The following is a 23,539-nucleotide window of genomic DNA, read 5'->3' as shown; positions in this document are numbered from 1 at the left end:
TATGTAACTGTGAAATGTCTTTTACTGTCATGTCGTATCCTGTGAAGGAAACGGAGCATTTCAAGCGAAACAGGAGATAATGTAGTTACGTGAAAATGTGACAATGAGCAGGATACTGCTACTGTCTGTTCAGCAAGGCAGAGTTATTCTAATACTTAAATTCTTCTGTGATTTCTAACGTGATTTGTGTGGGGAGTGTTGTTCATCTGTTTTACCTAGATGACTCTGGCTCAGAAATAATTTTTTTGTTGTTTTTTTTTTCTGTAAAAACCTCAAGTAAAGAAGAATGATTTCTTTTTTTTAATGTGTAGAGTCATATATAAATGATGTCTTTGAGTGTGAAGTTCAACAGTGGCTATCCAGTGGTGGATTTATTTCAAATACATTGTTAAAACGTACCAGAGAACTTCTGTGTAAATAGTAATTGTAGTCATGAATCTTGTTATGTTTTGTGTTGCTTCTATGGCTAAAGAAAAAGGCTCTTTGTTATGGGATGACTATGTTTAGACTGCATTTACTGGTCTTAAAGCAGCGCCAGGAGATGATAGTTTTATTGAATGCTGTCAGGTACTTCTGCTGTTGATTTACCGTAGTAGTTCTTCATACAGTCTTAAACTTTTTTTTTTTCCCCCCCCATTCTCCAGACGTTAATTTATTTTGGATTAGGTTTCCCATGGCATGTGAACTAGAAGACAATTTGAAATAGAAGGTCTCTTTATTTTGAAGTGACAGTCTTTATCAAAATGGTTGGAAAACTCAAACAGAACTTGCTATTGGCATGTCTGGTGATCAGTTCAGTGACAGTGTTTTATTTGGGCCAACACGCTATGGAGTGTCACCATCGGATAGAAGAACGCAGCCAGCCTGTGAGGATGGAGAGCGTGAGGAGCACAGTAAGAACTGCTTCCAGTGTGAACGCAAACAAAACCTTTGCTTACAACAAAGACATGCCTTTAATATTTATTGGAGGAGTACCTCGAAGTGGCACTACCTTAATGCGTGCCATGCTTGATGCCCATCCGGATATTCGATGCGGAGAAGAGACAAGGGTGATCCCGCGCATTCTGGCGGTGAAGCAGATGTGGGCTAGATCAAGCAAAGAGAAGATCCGACTGGATGAAGCTGGAGTCACAGATGAGGTTCTGGACTCAGCCATGCAAGCGTTTTTGTTGGAAATCATTGTGAAACATGGGGAGCCTGCCCCATATCTGTGTAACAAAGATCCTTTTGCTTTAAAATCCTTAACTTATCTTGCTAGAATTTTCCCCAATGCCAAATTTCTTCTTATGGTACGGGATGGTCGTGCATCTGTGCATTCCATGATATCTAGAAAAGTCACAATAGCTGGATTTGACCTTAACAGCTACAGGGATTGCTTGACCAAGTGGAATCGTGCTATAGAAACTATGTATAACCAGTGTATGGAGGTTGGTTTTGAAAAGTGTATGCTGGTACATTACGAACAACTCGTATTGCATCCTGAAAGGTGGATGAGAACTCTCTTAAAGTTTCTTCGCATCCCGTGGAACCAAGCAGTGCTGCACCATGAAGAAATGATTGGAAAAGCAGGGGGTGTTTCTCTTTCAAAGTGAGTATGAGCATTCCTCCTTTACTTTCTATTGTTCTAAGAGGTGAAATAGTACATTTTGCATATAAAAGACTCATCATAACTTGATTTCAGTTTGTAAGTAGCTAAGGATGTCTCGGGAAGCTGATTTATGATGCACATTATCTGGAAAAGAGGAATCCTTATTAACTAGCAATTTGCAATCTCGGGTTGCTCCCACTAAACAATTGTCCCACTAACATATGTGTATGGAGCATATGAACAAACTTTTAATTAATGGTCAGTCTCACTTGAATTTGGATGTCTCGTATCGGCCTTACTTTCAATATAGCTTTGCTTTTCTCGGTGCCTCAAAATAAAGCTGGACCGTTTTATCTAGACTGGTGTTATTCATCCCAGCAAGATCACCCATTTGATTTCAGGAACTTGAGTATTGTTGTCAATGCAAAAATGGCCTTCGAGTTATATTTGCCAAGAACATACTCTTCCAGGAAACTTGAGAAACCGTTCCAACAAAATAGAAAGCAGAATTGGCGTGCTTTTCTGTTGGCATGTGCTCCTAAAAGGACAAGTTGTTTTGAATAAAATTAACCTTCTTGTAAGCAAATCTCTCAGTATTTTGCCATGCCATCTGTCCACCTGATTTAGCTACTTTACGAAACCAAAATCCAGCTCTGCTTAGAAAACCTAGGTAGGTATTATGAAAAAAAAAAAGTTAGTTAGTTCTCCAGTTCAACTACTCTGTTTGGTGTCTTTGCTCCTATTTGCAGCTGAACAGCTGAAACACGGAAGCTGGGTAGTCTTTACGATGAGGGGGAAAGGTGTGAATGTTTGAATCTCTGTTCCTGTTTTTGCTGTGGCAGATACATTTACCAAATTGTCTTGTTTAAGTTTCTAAAATACTGATTAAAAAGCCCTATTCCAGCAGCAGGGCATGCCCAATTATATTCCTTGGCTTCTGTTTTTTGAGTATTCATCACTGGCCAAGTGCTTCTGAGTAACAGAAGCTGGGTAGAGACACGTCAAACTGTTGAATACAGAGTGATTCTGTTTGTTTTTTAAACTACAGTTTTGAGAAGTAAAAATTGGGAGATTTTGTTTATTGAATGCCTAAGTAAGTGACTGTGTGGATTTTCTAATATATTGTAGGGGAATATGATTTAAAGCAAATCATGGAATTATTAGTCAGCGGCTACAAAGAGAACTTAAAACTCGGATAATGGTTATATATTGACAATCTGAAGGTTTCACATCAACATTCCCACTGAAGAAACAGCCACCACCACTGTGTTAGCAGAGCTGTCGAGAAGGCATCTCACCCCTTTTTTTGCGGTACTGTTCCTTAGCAGATTGAAGCCTTCTGATAATGTTAGCCTGAAGCACTGCGCTGTTGTACGTGCCCACGAGCTATATCTGCGTGTGAACTTCTCTTTAGTTACCGGTATCCCATAGCTGCTTCACAGTGGCAGCTGAGGGGGGGAAGTAAACTTACTTTTACTGATACACATTGGTGGTGGCCAAGTTCTGTTAAGTGTCCTGTGAAAATAACTGTGACTAGTGCCATTTCTAGTAAAATATTACTACCTTACAGCTTCCAGATTAGCGTTTTTAAAAATTAATAGACCTCTATACTGTAAAATTCAGTAGCCTTACTGAGTTTCAAGTAATATTTCTTGCTAAATCTGGTGGAGTGGGGATGTGAGGAGTTGAGAATACTTGTTCATGTCTCTAAAAATTCAGAAGATGATTGTTGAAAGTAAAATGTGGCTTCAGTTTATTTTTTAATCGAACTTTCAAATTTAAGACGAGTATGAAAGTGTTCTTATCCTCAATTCAATCTGTTCACAGAATTCTTTATGCTTTTATTATTTCATGAGATGACATGTGAAAGTAATTTATTATTTTGGAAGGCTCTGGCAATAGTGGAAAGTTATTAGTGTTATGTCTGTGGTGGTTTTAATCTAATCAAATACCCTTGAAATAGGTGGTGAGATTTGTTTCTCAGTTGCAAGAGACCTTTATAATTTGATAATGATTTCAGTGACTCAGTCTTTTGAGGGCTGCAGAAAAAAACAGTGAATGTGAAATTTTTAGATGTCTGGTTTGTGTATTTATATGATACTAATTGAAATTGTGCAGGGGGAGCTTGAGATTCCCCAATTTGATTTCCTTGGACCAGTTCAAACCTCCTGCTTTTGGCATCCCCAGCTCCTCACTGCCCTCTGGTGTGCAGCAGAGTGCTGTGGACAGGGACGGCTGCCTGTCCAGGGGTCCTTGCCCGGAGCAGGGGGTAACTGCCCAGAAAAACTGCTCTTTGAAAAGATGCTTGCTAGGCAGTTTGCTGAAAACTTCGGAGTCTGCCACAGCTTACCAGATTTTGACAGCTCAACAAGATACACCTTAGACTTGGTTTTCCTTCTATCAAGTCGCATTTGGCTTGTTCTCAGCTGCAGCAAAATTCTTTATGGCCTCAGGTGTGTGTGGCTGGTACCTTCTGGGTCAGTTTCTAACCGACCTTGTTCGCTTATGACTTAGAATTTCTCTTTGGGCTTACTGGAAAGTGTTTTCTACTTCACAATGTGAATACTGTCGTCTTTCAGCCGAAACAGAGTCGAGCAGTGGAGCTCCATATTCTTATTAGTAGCTTTCTCCCACCTGACTTTCCAGAGGATGGTGCTGAAGGTCACTGCAGAGATAATCTAAGGAAATTCAAAACGCTGCTGTCTGTTGCAACTCTGTCTTCTCACAGAGCTTTAATTTCCCCCTTGCCTGGTACCAAATGCTTCAGGCTGTTCATAATGGTATCTTAAAATCAGAACACTCAAATTATATTACTGGGAGGAGGAGATGATCACAAGTACTAAATAATCTGTATTGAAATGTGACGTGCGCTTCACTATTACCAGCACACAGGCCTAGCCTCTGTAGCATAGCAGGGAGAGTATGAAGATCTAGATAAAATTATTTCCCCATTTGTCTGCAAGATAGGGTGGAAAACCTCTGAAGTCAAAAGAATGAACTACTGTATAGTGTGCAAAGGCTGTGATACTGCGTAAAGAAACTTGTCTGAATCATCTTCCACTCACCTTTAAGAGTTTCAGATCTTTCAGACAGGCTCAGCATCCACTTCAGAGGCATGGTGCCTGCTCAGGTCGGGTCCAATGTAACATGCCTGCATGTGTTTTAACTGTTGGAGGGTTTTTGAAATCTGGCAAGAGTTTCGTGTCTTGAAATATTTTGAAACGCTTGGAGAAAGAGAAAGCAGTATTGCTAGAAGACCTCAATAACAATGTTATTACTTGGTAACAGAAAGTGAGTGTTTAAGAATATATTTTTATCTCATAGTTAATTTTGATTTCAGATGTCAAATGAAAGGTGTATCAGACGAATGAGGCTCTAGATCAGTGTAAGGTGATTTATTTCCAGCTGTATATGGAGTTAAATTGTGCGTGCAGGCTGTTTCTCTTCCAGAGATGAGCTAGCTGCACAATGGCTTGCAGAATTATTCTTCAGGCAGCAAGCTGATTCCATTTTTCTCTTATTCCAGACTCAGAAACTCTTCTGCAATAGTCTGTTGATAGCAATATTAGACACTAGACAGTCTGTATTTAAGATTCTGACTTTGTCTGTTCCCCTGGCTGCTTGATTTGAGGAAGCTGTTGGCTGCCTTACTCCCTTCTCCTGCATTTGCTTAGTAATCCCAGCTCTTACTGTTGCTCATGCAGCTCTAGCCTCACTGTTGTTCTATTTTGCTTAGTATTTTTGCCCCTCGTTTTGGTCTTTATCCAGCTGCAAGGAGAAGCACTGCGAGGGTTTGAAGGATGTGCACCGCAGCATTTCTAGTAGCGGGAAACCTTCTGTGGTTTGAAGTAATTGCCAGCGTGGCTGTTCAAGGAATGTATTATGGCTGGAGTACATGCTATAACTAGCGTTGTGAATATAGCTCTGGCATTTGCCTCCTAACTGAAAACAGCTGTGGTGACCACTGATGCAAAGAAATGTCAACCCTTTTATAGCAATTTTTATTAGGCTTATTATGAAAATAGCTGTCTAGGCAAAATTACTTCAGAATACACTATTTTTAATACATACTTTTCATTTGATTCTAGTGCAGATGTAGAAGTATTTGGGGTTAGTCCTGTGTTCCAGGCTGCCAGCTGCTTTCAAAGCTGAAACTGTTCCTGTGGTTTTGCAGTGGAGCCTGGAAGCACTGACCAGGCAGCATTTGCCATGTGCATGCGTAATCAAATTTGCCAAGATTTGGTATGTTTCTTTGTTTGGCTTTGTTTGGTGTTTTTGGGTGTTTTTCTCCTGTCCCTAATCTGTCTTCCCCCATACTCCTCAGATGTTCTTTGGTCTGAAGAATCTTTCCCATGAATTGTGTTTTACTTTTCTTCCCACCTTAACTGAAAGGACAGAAAAGGATTTAAACGGAAGACCAAATGTCGTATAGGATATTTTTGAGTCAGTGCCTGGGAGCAGCTAAATGTAGTTCCTTGCTTATCTCTTGCCAGCTATTAATCACCAGGAAATGTTTCATGCTGAGCTTATTGTTACTAAAGACTAAAATGACAGTGGGGCAAAACTTACATATTTCAATTCTGCTTTTACTTCACAGTGAGGTATCCATATGTGTCCTAATTTAGGTCCTGATTGATGTATAGCACCCATTGTTTTGGAGTTCCAGTAAGCTATGAGCCAAGCCCATTACTTGGTTCTCACAGTGTCACTCTTATTTTAAGTGGTTGAATCAATCTGCAGTTTTGGTGAAGGGATTTTGGGCTTGGCTGGCTCTGTCTGAGAGGGAGAGGACGGTAGATCTTACACTTTTCAAACACCTAGTAAAATTTTTCTTGAGGGTCTCGGCCAGCATGGTTCTAAGGACTCCTGACTCTTGTGGTGTTTTGTCCTCTGCCTTGCCACTTTGAACTTCTGAAACTCAACTCGTAACCGCTATCTTCTTGCTAATTTGGTGTGAAGTCAGATGCTCATCTTCTAATTAGAAGGCTCAAAAAGGCAGTGCCCAGACTTTTCAGTTTGCTATACAGACTTGTGATCTCACGCCAGTAGCCTTCAGGAAGGCTGAAATTGGATTGTAGCTCCCTGGTCCCAAAATCCCATTCTGAGTTCCTGCCTTTGGTTTGAGCTACTAAAAATGGTTGAAGAGGGTAAGGCTGAAAATTCTGGGTGTTGTCTTACAGGGTTTTTTGTTTGTCAGGTGCTTATCGATCAGCTTCTGTTAAACACCTTTTGCAGCAATCTGTGAAGGGTCTGCCTGCCCAGGCGGTTTCCCCATGGGTGACCGTTTCCCTGCCTGGTTTATTCTTAGTTGATTGTGTTTAAGTATGTATGTTACTGACCTTCCAGCATTGTATGACTGACTTCCTTCCTCTGTCCTGGAAGAATTTGAGCTATGAAGACAAGTAAAACAGAGTAACAAGGTAAAGACTGGTGTTAAGATCAAATGGAGTTAAGGACTGGCAGACACGTGTGCATAGTTTGTAATTTAAGGCTTTCATTGCACAGCACAGTGTGCGTCTGAATGGGATGCCTCTTGCTATTGATTTAATGTTTGTCTGCTCTGCAGCAATTCTTCAGCCTCTTCTCGGACTCATGAGGCTAATTAGATAACTGTAATCAAACTTGTTCCTCTTATAAGTTGACTGATGTCAGTCTTGAGAGCAATTTGACTTTAGTTCAGGCTTCTGGACTCAGAAACTATTGGGAGAATTTCAGGAAATTTCCATTTATGTTTCTCAGAAGATGTTTTCTCATATTCTGCCTGCTGTATAACTGAAGAATGAGCTGATTGAGAATTAATTTGAATCTCTGTGTTCTCATTCTTTGTCTTGTGTAGATGAGGTACTGGTGTGCTTTGCACTGTTACTTTCAGGTATAACAATTTCATTTTCTGGGTGGTAGAGCTTTTTGAGATCAAAATTCTTCATGCTGTAAATAAGGCCCGGAAAGGACGATAGCTGCAAGTGGATGTGACAGCTGTATGCTTAGCGTCAGGTTTGAGGCGGGTACAGCCAGGCGGCAGGAACTGCTGACGCAGCGGCTTACCTTGCGGTGTCACTTGCAGTGCAGATGCAAATACTACTTTAGGCAACTTGTATAAGCAGACCTCATTTTTAATCTGCCTTAAAAGAAAGATAAACCTTGACATCCAGAATGCACTTGCACTCTTTGTGAGTTCAGAAAAAAAGTTTTAAATTACTTGGAGTAAAAACTCTTAGAGTTTTAAATTACTTGGCCTGTTCTGAGTCCTCCTGGTCTGTTTCAGAAATAAACATAGTAAAGAAGTTGTACGTCTTCTAATCTAAAAGAAGCAAGGAACGTGGGAAAGCAAGGTGATGCTAGATTTCTTCCTTTGGAGGGTGGGTGGTGGTGGTGGTGAAGCTAACCAACAAAAACACACAACAAAACTAGGCTGCAAGAATGAAAATGGCTTTAGGACTGTTGATGAAATGAGCAACAAATCAACTAATTTTTAAAAGCAGTGCATAACACTGCTGTGATTATGCACTTGCCTTTAAAAACTGTGTAATGACTGAACACTCAATCAGTAAAGGAACAGTTAGAAGAGAGATAGAAAGAGAAGTATTGTTGCAGTCTATAGCTTTCTGTCATTTCTATAGGGGTCTCATTTATTTAAAAAAAAAAAGAGTTTAGTCACAGTATGGAAGGGGAATAAATGGCACATGGATTTTAATTTAGAATGTAACTTTCAAGAGCATATAAGACAATGAAACACGAAATGTGGGAATATGCCAGTGGGAAAACAGTTTTATATTTAGGTGTATGCATACTTTTCACTTAACAGACCTTTGGCTTTCACTGCTGTCTTTATGTAAAGAACTTGCTTTTCTAGGTTCTGTGTGAAAGCCTAAAGCAGAAAGCTTGCATGAATGTTGTTCTAGTTACTCTAATTTTAGCCTTCTGTAGTAAAACTTCACTTCTATCAGCTCTGTAGATGAGAGGGAAATACTTCTCCCCAAAAAATCCCAAACCAAAAAACCAACACTGAAGCAAGCTAAAGGTCTTAATGGTAGTGAAGATGCAAGTATTGGTTGGAATGCAAAATACAACCTTTCCTTCTCCCTCCACAGGGTTGAAAGATCTACTGACCAAGTAATCAAGCCAGTCAATGTGGAAGCACTGTCAAAGTGGGTTGGGAAGATACCTGCTGATGTTCTGCAAGATATGCCTGTGATTGCACCCATGCTGGCAAAATTGGGCTATGATCCGTATGCCAATCCACCAAATTATGGAAAGCCAGATCAAAAAGTTGTGGAAAACACAAGGAGGGTAAGGCATTTTTGTGTGTTTAATTACTGACCTAATGTATGCGAGCTGTAGAGAAGTAGTCTTGGGTTTTGTTTGTTTATTCGGAGTCTGTTTCTAATACCTTTTGATACTGAGCAATATGTTTTCCTTGCCATGGGAGGAAGAAGGAAGAATTCCGTGGGACCTTGAGCACTGAAAGTCCAGCTCCTGCTGTTTGTCTTCAGTTTGGTTCATCTTCCTTTACCCTAACCCCAGGCTTGAGCTGTGTTCTTCGGTGTACGTTGCTGAACCTCTTGAGGATCATCGGGGTAGTTGGAGAACTAGTTAGGAGTGGAAGAAAGCTGGCCTTCTTGCCTGGGCACCAAACTTGATTGATGAGCTCAGCTTTTTATGCATGAGGGTTGGCAGAAGCTCCGACATAAAATTATACCCCAAATACTTGGTAGAATTTAAAAATGGCCCAAGATGACCAAAATGTCAGATTTTTCCAATTCTTTGCTGTCCTTTATAGAACAGACAAAAGATGGAGGAAGGTCTGGTGCTGATTAACCTAAACTTAAGGATTTTAGTCTGAGTTTAATGTTGTTGGAATTTGAGTAGTTAGGCTATACAGCTGTTTATCCCTGGAGGTATCCGTTGAAAAGCTCACTACCATTGTTTGAAATAAGAATAGTTAACTCTTCTTCTGTTCTTTTGAGAATGTATACTTTATTAAAAGAAGGTGACTTTGCTGCAGCAAAGCAATCATTGGAAAAATTGAATTAAACAATGTAAAAGGACTGTCATCCAATGTTTAAAAAATAAGCCACAAAACCCAAAACTGATTGGTTTGCTGATGGGCTAGATACTAAAGGGAAAAAAAATACTTTTTGTGAAGTCTTTAAACATTTTTGTTTTATTTCTTTTTCAAAGCACTCCCTGGGAAACTTTCAGTAAGAAGTTGATCAACATGTTAAAAGATGGCAGGTTGACTATTGTAATAGTCGCTAGCTCAGCATGGAAAAGGTAACCCACCTTTTCTGGTAGGGGTACTGGTTAGCATTTTATAGATTTCCTGGTACTTACTGTTTTAAAAGGCTCACAAACCAACTAACTTTTCTACACTCAATTCAACCCCCTAAAAAAAAAAATTCTATACTACTTCAAGGAGTGTTGAAAACAAACTCGTAATGCACCTATCCATACGTACTAGAACACAGTGGCCCAGATCCAAATTTGTATCCTAGTGCAATCATTTAAGGTTGATGATCTCTTACTGATACAATTTAAGTAAGTTTTTACAGTGTGGTGACCTTTTCTGAGGCCTCTACCTGTGCATAGCAAATTCAGTCCAAGTTGTAAAAACTGTGTGGGTTTCAGTCCCTTACTGTTCGGTGGCTTCTTGAAATCTGTTTCAGTTCAAAATACAAGAGAGAAATTCAGGTAGTAAACAAAAGCCACAAGCTTTTTAAAAAAATAAAGCCTAATTTAAAAGGCTCAAGTGTTTTTAGGCTTTTTCACAATTTTGCTTTGAAGCATAATTAGTTTGTTTACTAATGTTAAAACCAGCCTTGAAAAACTGGAGGTTACTGTTGTGACAGCTGATCCAAATATTGCAAGCATATGGAACACTTGTTAATATTTTGACTGCTGTTTTAATTGAACAGTTTTACTTGCAGCGCAGGATAGCAGTTGAATTTTGTTATTTATTGTAGTACCCATATATATTTTCCTAGTCACTTGTTCTTTATCAAAATTACTTTTGCATAGATGGCTTGCATAGGTAAAACAAGGGAGGTGTCCTGAATTAAGACTTAAATTTAAAAAAGCAAAAGGAATTAAGATGGCTAATCTTCAAAACTTACAATGTTCCTTTTGGAAATGGAGAAACATGAAGCTTTCAAAATGTCACATACCCCAAGGAGCCATTTAAAACGATGGCTCAAATCAGAGTTTGCATTTGGACAGCCCGAACTTGTTGCCAGTCCCTTTGCTTTGTTTCCTCGCAGCTGGTTCCCAGCAAATCCTTGCTCAGAGCATTGGGTCCTCTGCTTTTCTCTGGGACTATGGGAACGTTGATGTCCTGGCTTCCTAGGGTTTCAAGATGTAAGGCTTCCCACCTCCCAGACCAGTGTGCTGCTTAGGTTGCCTAATTCTCAGGGCAGCTGGCTCATCACCCTCTCTAGAATTGCCAGGCTTCCAGGCCGTCCTGCGTCTTGCATAGTAAATTGCCAAAATGCTGGCCACGAGCTTGCCCTTAAACCAAGTAAGTTTTGAAATAACTAGTCTTCTGGTTGGTGATCGTGGGGAGCTGACTCGCTTCTGTAAAATGCTTTGTTTTGTTCTGTTTTCCCCACAGCTTTATTTTGTTTTAAGGTGTTTGGGAAAGGTGGTGGGGAGGAGAGGGAGGGAACTGCAATCGGTTAATTTTGCCCATTAACGATAGCACATGCTGCCCTGTGGGTTTCCCCTTCTCTTCCATGAACCTGAACTAACTTAGTCCTTGCTGCTGCAGCTTGGAGAAGAGGGCGTTTATTTAAAGAAATAAATTTCTTAATCTAGATTTTTCTAGCCTTAAGGAACTGGCATTTGGCAAGTTGTGTTATTGCATACTCTTAGCTGATGAATTTGTAAATTACTGTAGCACTGCTTTTGTTCTTGCTCTCTTTTTAAATTTCTTCACCTAGGATAGTGTTTCACAGAGTTTTGTACTGGGTATATTGTTGGAGATGAAGCTGTCCAAATAAAATCTTTCCAAAGTTACTCTTCAGTGCATAATAAGAATATCTATAAATCTTGCATGTAACCATTTATTGCTTCACTTTATGTTTGGAAGCTGTTCTATTATATTTATATTTGTGGTCTCTGGAACCTTTAAACTGAACACAGAACTTGAATTTTGTTAATTGAAACCAGATAAAGTTTAGACTTCTAAAGCTGAGCTGCGTTGTGTTAGTATAGTAACCCCTTGGAGTGACTAACTTGAAACTGTGCTGAATTATCTGACACTTGCTACTCGGATACCATCGTAGTTTCTTAATCCATTTAAAATGACGTGAGCTGGCACTTCAGAGGGAGGAAGTTGCCCTGTCTGGCAAACAGAAAGAAACAGTAAGGGGAAGGACTGAATGTTTGGTTTGTTTGGGGTTTGGTTTTTTGGATGTGGTTTTGATAGAGGGAGTTTCAGTTTTGTGGGGGTTGTGTAATTCTGGCTTAAATTGGTTGTGGAAGTTGCAACAACAGGGTGAAAGCCCAACCCCAGTGAAATTACTGGCAGAGGAGATTCTGGCTCCACCTAAAGATGGAATAACATTGTGTCACCTAGTTCACTGCTATCAGATACGTTAAAAAAACAAACAAATCTGTTCTTGTTACAGAGTTCTTGTTTTGTATGATTAAAAGCATTTTTATACTGTACATACAAAATCATAAAGATAAGTGGAATGAAAGTATGAAAATGGTCAGGATGCAAAACATACTTGTAGCTGGAAAGCCTCTTTTGAGTGCAGACAGGTCAGTATTTTATGACTAGAAGTCTGTGTATTGTCCAGTTGTAGAAAAGAATTAAGATTCCAAACTCTTTTGTTCTAAAATGCTGCTTGTAGAACTGCATTTATACTGTGCTGCGCGGAGCAAAATCTATCGCTTCGTGGAAGAGACTGCAAATTAGACGTAACAGTGAAAATACTGTTCAGCAATTTCAAAGCTGCTGCTCTTAGTCCCGAAGGTAAGAACCAACAGTGTAAGGGTGCCAAACCCAAGGGCTAGTACTGGAGAGAAATGGAGAGGAATGGTTAGTGTGGTGCAAAGCGTTTGCATCCCCTGAGCTTTCTCAGCAGCTAAGTCCTGCGTTTGTTTTTTCTTTTTTCTCCTTTTCTGTCCCCCTGCCGGTGACTTGCGTATGTACAGGTTAAATATTTTTTTTCTTCAGTCTAGAAACAAAATGATGATTCTCACCAGCTAAAGTACAGCTCTTGAATTAGAGTTTCTGTGTGCTTGTAGGTAATGCAAGGAAAACAATGCTCTCTGCCAAATTTGGATTTTTCACTTTAATGTTACCAGCCTCGGACACCAAAATGGTTAGGTTGATTTTTTTCTGTGCTCCCCTAGCACAGCACAGAAATAATTAGATGCAACCAGTGTTTGTACTTTGTTTGTCATCTTAGTTCTGGTTTTGTTTTAGCAAGTACCAGAGCGTGAAGCTAACTTCATCTCTTCTTACGTTGGTCTCCGAGTGCTATACAGCGTTATAAGACATCTTTGCCAGTGTCCGCACTGCAGGAGTACGAATCTAGCACGAGTATAATGGATTCTTCAGATGTTTGCAGTAACAAAATCATTAACTTCTTGTTTATCTGGTTTATGTTAGGGCTGACAAGATTATCTTTATCTTATCTGGGTTAAGGAACGCAGAGCAGAGAACAAGGTCTGAATAGTGTTGCACTGTTCAGCACATCTCTGCATGTGACCTCCTCAAGAGGCAGCCTTTAGTTGTTCAGCGACTGCAGGATTGTGCTGGCTTGTGTTTTTATTGTAAGTCTGGGGCTGGTCTCTTCGTTTTAGCATAGTAATTGCAAGAGTCCCTTCCTTATGGATACATAACTGGCTCCCTTTTTTTTTTTTCCCCACCAGTTAGAGATTTAACAAATTCTACATCCTGAACATGAAGGAGAATAACATCCTGTAACTAAAAGGAGTTTTCAGCTGCAAATGATGCAGAAAATGCAAATAATAAAGCTGTCTAAACTGATAGCCCAGTCACTCTATGATGAATTTCGAGAGTAGAATCACTCCACATTAGAAGAGTGTCTGATATGGCCCTATCAAAATTGTGAGTTTGTGTAAAACTGTATGTCAGCAGTTGAACACAATATACCCAAAGAGAAAAACAGCTCATAACTGCAAGACTTATGCCCGGTAGAAACTGGCTTGTTGTTGTGTTATGGTTGGCTAAGTGGTTTTCTCTCACATCTGTAACGTATTACATCAGATTTTCTTTGGCACATACTTCCCCCTAAATGAATTTGTGTGCTTGGAATACATATTCCAGTCATTTCTTTTAACTTCTTCATGAAGTCATGTTCCTTGCCCTGGAGAGGTTGAGACACAGAAGTGTACAGAACGCTGCAGAAAAAGCCATGGTTTTCATCATGACTGTTTAAATATGTGTGGCTGCTTCTAATCACATCCGAAAGCTGTTATCTATCTCTGGTTTGTGTTCTGTTGATGGTATTTTCTGCAGTAACATTTAGAGGAAAAAACAGAGTTGTATTAACTCCTGTTTTAAATTGTGAGGAGATGTCCATGACAATCGTGATTTCAAGACTCTGTATTTGAGGTTTTAAAGACAGAAACAATCCATGTGAGAGAGTGTGAAGTATATTTATACTAATGCATGCAAATAACTCGTTGTGCTGTAACGGCAGGCTGCTCAAGGCCGTGCATCTCCATTTACGCTGGTTAAGGATAAAGGCGTTTGGCTTCAGGCATTTTTCTCTGATATTTAAAACAAAAATTGGGGGGTTTATTTCATCTGTCTTGTGACCACCAACAGCACAGACTTTCTCAGTGTCCTTTAAATTTGTTTAATACTTTCCTTAGTGGGTGTTTCTTCCAGCATGTGCATTCCCAACTGCATTGTTTTTCTCCAGAGGTGCTGATATCTTGGTGGATTGTGTGGGTTTTTTTGGTGTTTTGTTATTTTTTTTAAACCAAGTAGGCATATCTCTGAGTAGCAAGGTGTACAGAGATATTTACAAAGAAAATACAAAATTCCACTATGGTTGCAAGCTGCCTTTTGGCAGATGTTCATAGGCCTGTCTAAAATCTGGCCCTCTTGTGTTGTTCTGTTGTTCCTACTGGGTAAATATTTACATCTCGGATGTCCCCTGTCTTGGCAGTTCCAGCAAAGAGGTGCAGAATTGTGTCAGCCTTGTGAGCTGCCTTAAAAGCTAAGGGAAGTCTGGAAGAGCAAGATGAGGGTACCTCCATGTACTGTGCAGAAAAGGATTGTTTCTGGAAAGGGGCTCTGTTCTGTTTTCACTGGTGTTCCTTTTTTTTTCTTTTTTGGACAATTAAACATGGATAGCCTTGTACTTAGCAACTTGGATGTTTTGAAAATCCACCGAGCCCAAGTACGCTAACTTTTAGACAAAAAGACCCATTATCTCTGTGTGTTGGAACTGACCAAATATAATGTGACTCTTTCTAAACCAGGCTTGAAAGTGGGTGAAAAGGAGTGTTTTCATCTTCTGTGAAGATGAATTATAGGTTATGCTTCTGAGTGACGCTTCTGTTCTTAAGTTTTCCTTGTGTATTCACAAGGGTTTTCTCAGATGACTGGATGGGAGACTTGTTTTCTCATCTCTTCTTGAGAATAACATGCATTTAGCTCAGCTATAAGAATGTGTTTTGTTTTGTTTTAATAGAACAGCTCGAATAGTGCCAACCCTGAAGAACAAACTGACACAGACTTCAGATTTTCCTGCCTCTCCCCTTTGGAAATCCATTTGGACTTGCAAAATAATTCCCTTAGAAATGGTAAACTCCATTTCTGCTCAGTTTTACTGAATTGTTGCTTAGACTGGAAATCATTCCAATGTCCTGCTTCTTCCTTTCTGCTGCCACTCTCTGAATAATGTGTTTTAGACTTGGAAATTGGTCAGGAAAGAATTTTGAATCTGAAACCTCTTAATTTCTTTGGCTGCAGATGGAGTCATTGTTTTTAGAATTTGTGTTGCAGTTGATCCCTGGATTTTGATTCAAAAGGGACCGCTTACTGGTTTTGGAACTACTTTAAACCAGTTTCTGTGCAGTCTCGATCTTGACAAAACCAGCATTCTAGATAATGTCAGTTCTGAACTAAAATTAGGCATGCTTGTGCGTTAAACCTAATCTTTTTGGACCTGTCATTAGATTTGCCTTTGTAAATTGTGGTGTTTCATGTGAATAAAATACGAAATGCCCCTGAAACATTTTCTTACTTTTCCAGGCTATGATATTAGTGTCATTTTTCTTAATATTGCTGATGGATGAATACCCTTGACTATCCACTATTAGATGCTTATTAGGAGTAAATGCTGTTACAATGGTAATGTTTTTGGAGCAGGCATATTAAAAATTAGACCAAGTCACAATTGCAGGAGAAGGAAAGGAGGAGGCTTCCAGAGAGACAAACATGGTTTGGGTCACTCTGGTTCTGAATCAGTCAGAATGTAGCATCATCATCAGTATTAACTGTTTTTAAGAATTCCCAGATAATGACTAGTGGTTTGCCAGAAGTGGTGAAGAAGCCTGCCTGTGTCTTCCAGGATCACCATTAGCCTAATAAAAGATACCGTTGTTTGTTTGTTTTTTTTTTTCTTGTGAACCTTGCCTAGGTTCTTCTGTGGCATTTTTTGATGTGATAATATTGTTGATTTGTAACTTCCTTTCCTGCTCTCTAGAACACAGCCTGCATTTTAGTGGCTTGGTTAAAAGCTGAAGATATTAAATACTCTCCTTCATTTTGAAGTATTTATAGTATATCTAGGCTCTGGTAAGCCACACACTGAATTTTTGACCAGTGTGGCTTTCATTAAGGTTTCCATGGGAATGACAGTACCCCCTGGCTGAATATAAATGAGAGCTGTGCCTATCATTTCGACTCAGCCTTTCTATTTTGTCTGAAACGTGGAATATCAGAAGGAACAGAGTTCCACAGTGTGTGTGTGTATAATAATTCCGGTTCCCCTGTTGGGACCTGGGGAAGCCTTGTTGTTTGGGTACGTTTAGCCCAGCGATCAAGTGATGAGAACTGCCTGCTCCCAAGTCCGCTCCGCGTGAGTCGTAGGTTTAATGCTGGAGGTCTGCTGTGGGCTGAGGCGGCTCAGGGACAGCAACTTCCGAGCTGACTCGGCTGCAGCCCGAGGCCAGTGCCGTGTGTTGACCAAATGAGTCCGTCCTTCTGTCCTGGTCATCTATTTGTAGGAAAGTGGAGAAAATGGATATTGTTAATAAGCATCCCTTGACTTGCTGATCACCTTCCTTTGATGTCATCTGCAAACCAGGGAGTGCAACTCTGAGCAAGGCTTTCATTTCCATTGTATGGCTTTAGAGATTCTAAGTAGGTTTGTGGGTTTTGATTTTTATATGATTACAGCTAGGTGAGACTACAAAGAACACGTGACATTAGGGTGTTTGGTCTTTTTGGTTCAGCAGAGAGTTAGGTGTCTGGTCTCATGCAGTCTGTTTGCCAAGTGACTCGAGGTCTGACACAGTACTTGGGGAAAATCACTAGTGATGTATTGTACCTATTATAGGTGGTACCTATCTAGCTTTAAAGATTAAAGCAAATGTATAAACTGTCCTGTTTCCTGAGAATTACACCAGCTAGATATGTAGACTAGAGGGACAGATATATGTAAAATAGGGTAGAAGGAGATGCTGACAGTCCTTGAGTGTTGATCGTTTTAACAGCATGGAAAGCGAAGTTGTTAGCATTTCAGACTGCGATTGTAGTTGCATTGTCTTGATGAACTATATCAAAACTAACAGAACTTTCCTTTGACAGCACAGTAAGATGGGATCAGTTGTTCCAGGTGTGATAGTTCTGTTTGTGAATGATATGTATTTTGTACACAATGAATACTGTGACACATCAGAAAATGACATGTTATGGGACATTTGTTGGGTTTCTTAACTGTAAAATACAAATTTTTGAGAACTGAATATTTTGTTGCATGACTGATATATCAGTTCTGACACGGTCCATGAGATCATGACAGGTAGCTCTTTTGAAAAACGTTTAAATGGAGAAGCTTTTAATTATGAATGGTAATTAAGCCCAAAGGGAACTTAAATTATTGAAGGCACTAAAATGTGAAGCAACAGATTTGTTACATACAAACTTCAAAAAAAGTATGTATTGTAGCAACTCACTCCTAGTGTATTTAATCATCCTGCTAAAAATCTTTTTCTAAAAGCATACTGAAAGGATTACCCAGGACTTAATAATTCAAGCAAGCTTGAAATGTAATATGAGTTACAGAGTTTTACCATTTTAATGCAGACAAGGTCAGAGTGTTGAGTACAGAGCAAGCCTGGGACGGAGCGTGCAGCTGTAGAACTACTTGGGGTGACCAAGCCTCGTGAATAAAACTTGATTTTATAAATTGATCACACTCAGTTTCAGTAGATCTGTTCCAGCATTACTGGATGCTCATAACCCAAAAGAATCTTCCTCCCTCCCCCCCATTCCCAAGCTCTTTAGCGTTTCAGACAGCAGTGAATGCTAGCTTTGAGCAGTGTATTGTTTTTTGTTTTTCCAGGTCTATAAAGGTGAATTTCAGCTTCCCGACTTTCTGAAAGAAGTGCCGCAGGTACAGTATTGGATTAGTTTTCTTTTTGCAGGTGTAGCAGCAAGTTAGTATGCAACCAGTCTTTATAAACCACTTCTTCATAGATTTCATTTCCTGCTTGATCACAAAGAGTAGCTTGTCTGTGAGACCGAATCTCCTGTGCTCTTGCACTTGGCGGTCCTAAGCCTCTCTTGAGTTCATGTGTAACTCCAGTGTTAATAGGATGGTGCTTGTAAACCTGAGCTGACTGAATATTGCAGTGAAACTCAAGGAAAGTTTGACTCTCTTTGCATAGACAGAGCTGTGAAGGTATTTTGTTTGTAGAGAAGCTTTATCTTTTGTTGTCTTGCATGGAAAGGTTTAAAGCAAGCGTAGTACAGAGAGCAGAGATAAGTAATGGGAGATTTTAAACAAGAAACACTACTGTATCAGATGAAACAATCAAAACCAGTTCAGCCATGGATAGTGCTGGTGTGTTGATTTCCTATCAAGTGGGTGATTGAACTTCAGATTTTACTGATAATTGATAATCGGGTACCCTTCAAATGCTGTTAATTGTCTTCAGCTACCTAGGGGACCTAACCTTGGCAGTAGTGGTTGAAAAAGCAAAATCCTCATCATAGAGCTCTCTTAAACGGCAGGATCTCTTGTCCCTCACCCCCAGCTCTGTGAGTGTGTGGGAGGCACGCTTCCAGCCTCCTGCCCTTTCCTCGTGTAGACATGATGGAAAGGTTTCGGGCTATAACCACGTTTATGGACGTTGGAGTTCGGTTTGGAAGGTGGCCTCCCTTGGTGCTGGGCAGCTCTTTGGTGTCTCCTGAAGGTAACAGAGGGGACAAGATGGGATTCGTTCCATGGAGCTGCCTGTTGGAGTGCTCCATTTCAGTGGAGCATGAAGGGCTTCTCTGTTTTTTAATTTTTTTTTTTCTCTCCAATGTGTAGTGAAATTAATTCTCCTTCCCATAGCCTTGTAGATTTAAGCTCAGAGCAGATGATCTAGGCAAGGAGCAAATAATTTAATTCACCTTTATCAGAGAAATAACAAATATTTGTATTTTACTGCTTAAATGAAATATTTTGTATGACATAAGTAGAACATGTAGCAATTGGTTTTGGGTTTTTTGGGTAAGAGCTGCTCAACTAGGCTTATAAAAAAAATCAATTTTTGTAGGCTGAATAATTGATGGTAAATGTCTAAATGCCATTTAAAGTGCTCCCTACATTGTGCTTTGATAGAAAATACAGGAAATGGCTCATCACTGGTACTATCTCTGGTGTGTTCAAGCAAAGGGAAGTAGAAAAATACTTGGGTGGGTTTTTTTCAATTCCTCCTGCATATACAGGAGTATATTTCCCTCCTGGGAATGGGAGTATAGTCTCCCATTGCAGAATTTGGAGTCAAAGCATTTTTAGGGGCTTTCTTCCTTCAGAGTTGTGTATCTCTGCTTGCATTACTTGATATTTCTATTCAATTTCTCATCCTTAATGAACACAGAGTACAGAAGTTCATTTAGAATGTAAGTAACCTATCAAAAGTAAAATATTTTGTAATGTCTTTACTTTTTAAAAGAAAAAAGAAGGTAATGTGCCCAAGCTTTCTTGACTGTGGATCCCCAATATTGGGAAAGGACTCTTTGATTAGCGTTTCTGTCGGATGTAGAGATTGAAGAACACACAGGAGAATCTGCCACATGCAGACAAAACATTTTGACTTATTCCTTTCATTCAAATGAAAATTAATTGATTAAAAAGGAAAATTGGTTTCTTTTGTTCCAGCCAAAGAAGACAGTAGAAAGGAAGTCTCCTGGCAAGATAAAATGAACATGGCTCAGTAAAGTTGAATAGCTGCAGTGTCTGTTTCATGTTTTCAGAATTTAACTTTTTGCTGTGGGCAGCAAATCTTTCTGATAAACCTCTGTGTGATCTCTGATGTGGGCTTTGCTCTTTTACTGGATGTTTGCCTGCTCTCACCCTCTGAGCAGTTAGTGCTCGCGCTTCGCACGTTGTGCTCAGCTCATAGAAAACCATTAAGAACTGGCCCCACGCAGCTCCGTGTGCTGTCGCTCACAGCATCATTTGTTCTCAACTGCTGGCCAAAATGTCTCCGCAGCTTCACGGCAAGACGACTATTTACGTGTGCGCTGCTTAAAAGTCATTGTCAGCAAATCGTATTGAGAAAGTGCGCTGTGGTTATTCCTGATGCTTTCAAATGCAATTCTTGTGGTTGTTTCAGGATTATCTACAAATAAATACAGATAAAGTTGCAGCATGTATGTCTGCAAGCATAGGGTGTGTCAGAACAGGAGGAGATTAAATATTGCTGATAAGGATTGCTGGCAAACGCAGGGAGATGAGCTGTTGTTAGTTTAGCACGCTGTGTGTAGAGAGTGTGCTGGCAAAAGAAACGATCCTTCATCTGCCTACAGTACCTGTTAGGTAAATTATGCTGTTTGCACTTTCCAATTACCTTGTGATCCATCGAAAGAACTTGGTCCACTATTACTAGTAACTGTCCTCTTTCGATCCAAACGATAAGGAGGCTTCAGATTGGGACTCTGCTGAATTGCAGGAGGTGGGGTTATACAGTTAGCTTGGTACGAGCACAGTATTTACCCAGCTCTGAGCAGATTTATCCAAAGTAAGGAAAGATCATCTAAAAAGCAAAAATAAACCTTGTGAACTAGTAAGACAATATTGCTTAAACCATAAAACCTGATGCTGGAGTCGAAATTGATGCTGGTCGTGTTCTCCTTTAGTATTACACTAAAGATAAAATTAACATAATGTAACAAAACAGCTAGATGGCTTTGAGTAAAACGTTCATGCTGATAATGGTATTTTTTCCTCTAATGTAAAATAGCTAATGTAATTTTAATTATTTACTTGGCAGACTGAACCTATGGAATAGAAGATAACAACGGATATTTCTTGCACAGAAGGTAATAAAAGAGCATTCAGTCCTGCTCACTTGCTCTTCTTGATTTAGTTAAGGTGATTTGTTTGTTTGTTTGTTTTAAACTGACATAACTCCATGTAAGATTCTGGGTAAGAAAAATACGAAGATACAGATCTTGATCCAGAATCTGTAACAATCACATTGAGGGAGGTCCTAGTGGGGAGAGCTACGAAAGCGTGGTTCATGTGCGTTAAGAATCGCAACGCAGTTCTACACGGCTCATCGCAATTTGCAGCGTTTGCTGCACTACTGGATTGTGAGCTCTAAACCAGAGCTTGAAATTGGAAGGAGTGCAAAGAGCTGTGCCACTACTCGTCCAGGCATTCTTTAGCAGAGTTTCTTGTTCATTTTGGTGTCTCTGTGCCTTTCAATACTCTGGCACGCTTGCACAACAGTTTCAAGTCCCAATTGTAACAAAATAGTGAAACTTTCAAGATGACTCTTAATCATCTGTCTTTCATTTTTTAAATCAATTGCCATTTCTAGATAAACTGCTAAAAATGAGCTGATTTGTATAATTTGTTTTTAATATGTCCCGTAGCTAGTGTTTTCCATAAACGGCGTTTTAGTTGTTGAATTAACAATGGCGAGATTGTGCAAGGAACTCAGTAAATTCCAGACGAGTCAACGAATGAATGGTGCAAGATTTAGTGTATTAATCCAGGATTTTTACTTGTCAGCCGTGTTACCAGATGTTCTAGTTTGGCAGCAAAGCATGGCAAGATGCACCCAGTTTAAATACAGCCAGAGGCAGCGTGCCACACCAATATACCCAGCATGGACGCTTGCTTTGTGGCCACAGATAGAGCACTCTATAGCCCTACCTATAGCTGAAAGCATCACACCAAGGAGAAACAGTGGATACAAGCGTTTTACGAAGAAAAGCCCACTCTCGCAAGTATTTTGAATGCAAGTGCAAATTCAGATACATTTTATTTTACTTTTTACGCCTGAATATGGTCCAAGAAGTAGCTAATGGTAAACGATGGAAAAGGCAGCCACATCCTTTACCGGCAAGTTGTTAGTGGCTGCGTTTAGTCTTGACAGTCACTTTTCACCTACTGAGGTAATGGTGATTACTCAGTTACGCATTTTTTTTGTAATTACAAAATGTTGTCAAGGATAAAACCAAAATACTACATTGAAAGCTCAAACATAACTTTCTTTTTCTTGTTCTTTAGAAAAAAGACTGCTGCCTTTTCAATGGAAATGATCTTACAAGGACTGTCCCGCTGAGATCAGTGAGGTGTACTGCTCACGGCCTGCTTTTTTCAGAATTTTCTCTCCCATTTGTTTCATACTGTTTTTGTTCAAGATTTTGCTGTTGTGAGAGCATGTAAACCTGTTTAAAAAAAAAAAAATCACTGATGTTAATGTAGGACCATATTACATTCGCACAACTTTTTTTTTTAAGGTTTTAGAAAATGCAAAGCAATGCCTGTCTCAAATTGCTCTTCTGTCTTAATTGCAAAACCCATCTTCAAAGATTTTTTTTTTTTTTCCTGTAGCAGTTTGGTTTTAAATGTATGAAGCTTTCAAAAGAGTGGTCTGTGCTTATCCTAAAAGATTTTTGGTGGAACAGTTGTTTGTTTTATTCACACGTGAAAATTGTTAAATATCTTTTATTTAAAAAAATTGATAAATTACATGTACAATTACAATTCAACGATCTTTTGTATTTTATTTTTCAAAATAAATGCTTTAAATGTGACTTTTTTTTTAATTAATGTGTTTGACTCAGAAGATTTAAATAATTCAAGATATTGATGTCTTACTGGGATGGGAGGTATGATCTAATGTCTGGGGTTTGGATCTCTTTTTTTCTTTTTTTAAAGTTTGCAATTCAATGCATTTTGTTTGAATAGCTGGATGATGGGGAAAAAGTAAATTACAGTGTCCTACTGAGAGATATAAAAGAGTAACATAAGATTTGTTTACTGCAGAGAGAAGTAGGTGATTTTTAGACTGTTGAATTTGTTCCTCAAAAGCACCCCAGGTACTGCTGGAGTGAAGCTGGTTCTGAGAAACCTGCTGTGAAATGTGCGTCCTAAAGCTCTGAGCATGTGTCAGTCAATGTGGGACGTGATTATTGGAGTAAGGCTTTTCTGGGAGGATTTTTGTGTCATTTTCTCCTCACCTCAGTGGTTCTTGGCATACTGAAGGTGGCCTCAGCCTTCACTGATTTTAAGAGAAGAGTTCTTTCTGAAATGCTCCTATTTCCACAAATTCTGCCTCTTAGGTCTTGGAACAGTTTTGGTTTTCCTCTTTCTTCTGTTGCTACAATTCCATTTTGAGATCATTAACGTGTGGTTGTAGAACGAACAGCCCATGAACGACGTTTAAGTGCCTTCAGGAAAACAAGGTAAGCTACACTGGGGTAGATCCTGTTCAAATACGGGGTTTTTACAA

General features: G+C 39.5%; 1 protein-coding gene across 2 annotated transcripts in view; it reads left to right on the top strand.

Moving 5' to 3' along the window:
• TPST1 (tyrosylprotein sulfotransferase 1) overlaps positions 1-21,113 on the top strand; it is a 29,696-nt gene extending 8,583 nt beyond the window's left edge. Inside the window, exons 2-6 of one of the 2 annotated variants that reach the window (XM_086475143.1) lie at positions 645-1,588; positions 8,680-8,878; positions 18,145-18,195; positions 19,951-20,024; positions 21,065-21,113. In XM_086475143.1, coding sequence (XP_086331269.1) covers positions 744-1,588; positions 8,680-8,878; positions 18,145-18,195; positions 19,951-19,995 — 1,140 coding nt within the window. In that variant the 5' untranslated portion in view covers positions 645-743 and the 3' untranslated portion in view covers positions 19,996-20,024; positions 21,065-21,113. The remainder of the gene's footprint in view (positions 1-644; positions 1,589-8,679; positions 8,879-18,144; positions 18,196-19,950; positions 20,025-21,064) is intronic. The other variant, XM_086475145.1, reaches the window with a different exon arrangement.
• The last annotated feature ends 2,426 nt before the right edge of the window (positions 21,114-23,539 follow it).

This window comes from Leptosomus discolor, chromosome 18 (genome assembly GCF_034619465.1).
Source record: "Leptosomus discolor isolate bLepDis1 chromosome 18, bLepDis1.hap2, whole genome shotgun sequence".
Taxonomy (NCBI): domain Eukaryota; kingdom Metazoa; phylum Chordata; class Aves; order Leptosomiformes; family Leptosomidae; genus Leptosomus; species Leptosomus discolor.
This window is presented reverse-complemented; position numbering and strand designations above follow the sequence as displayed.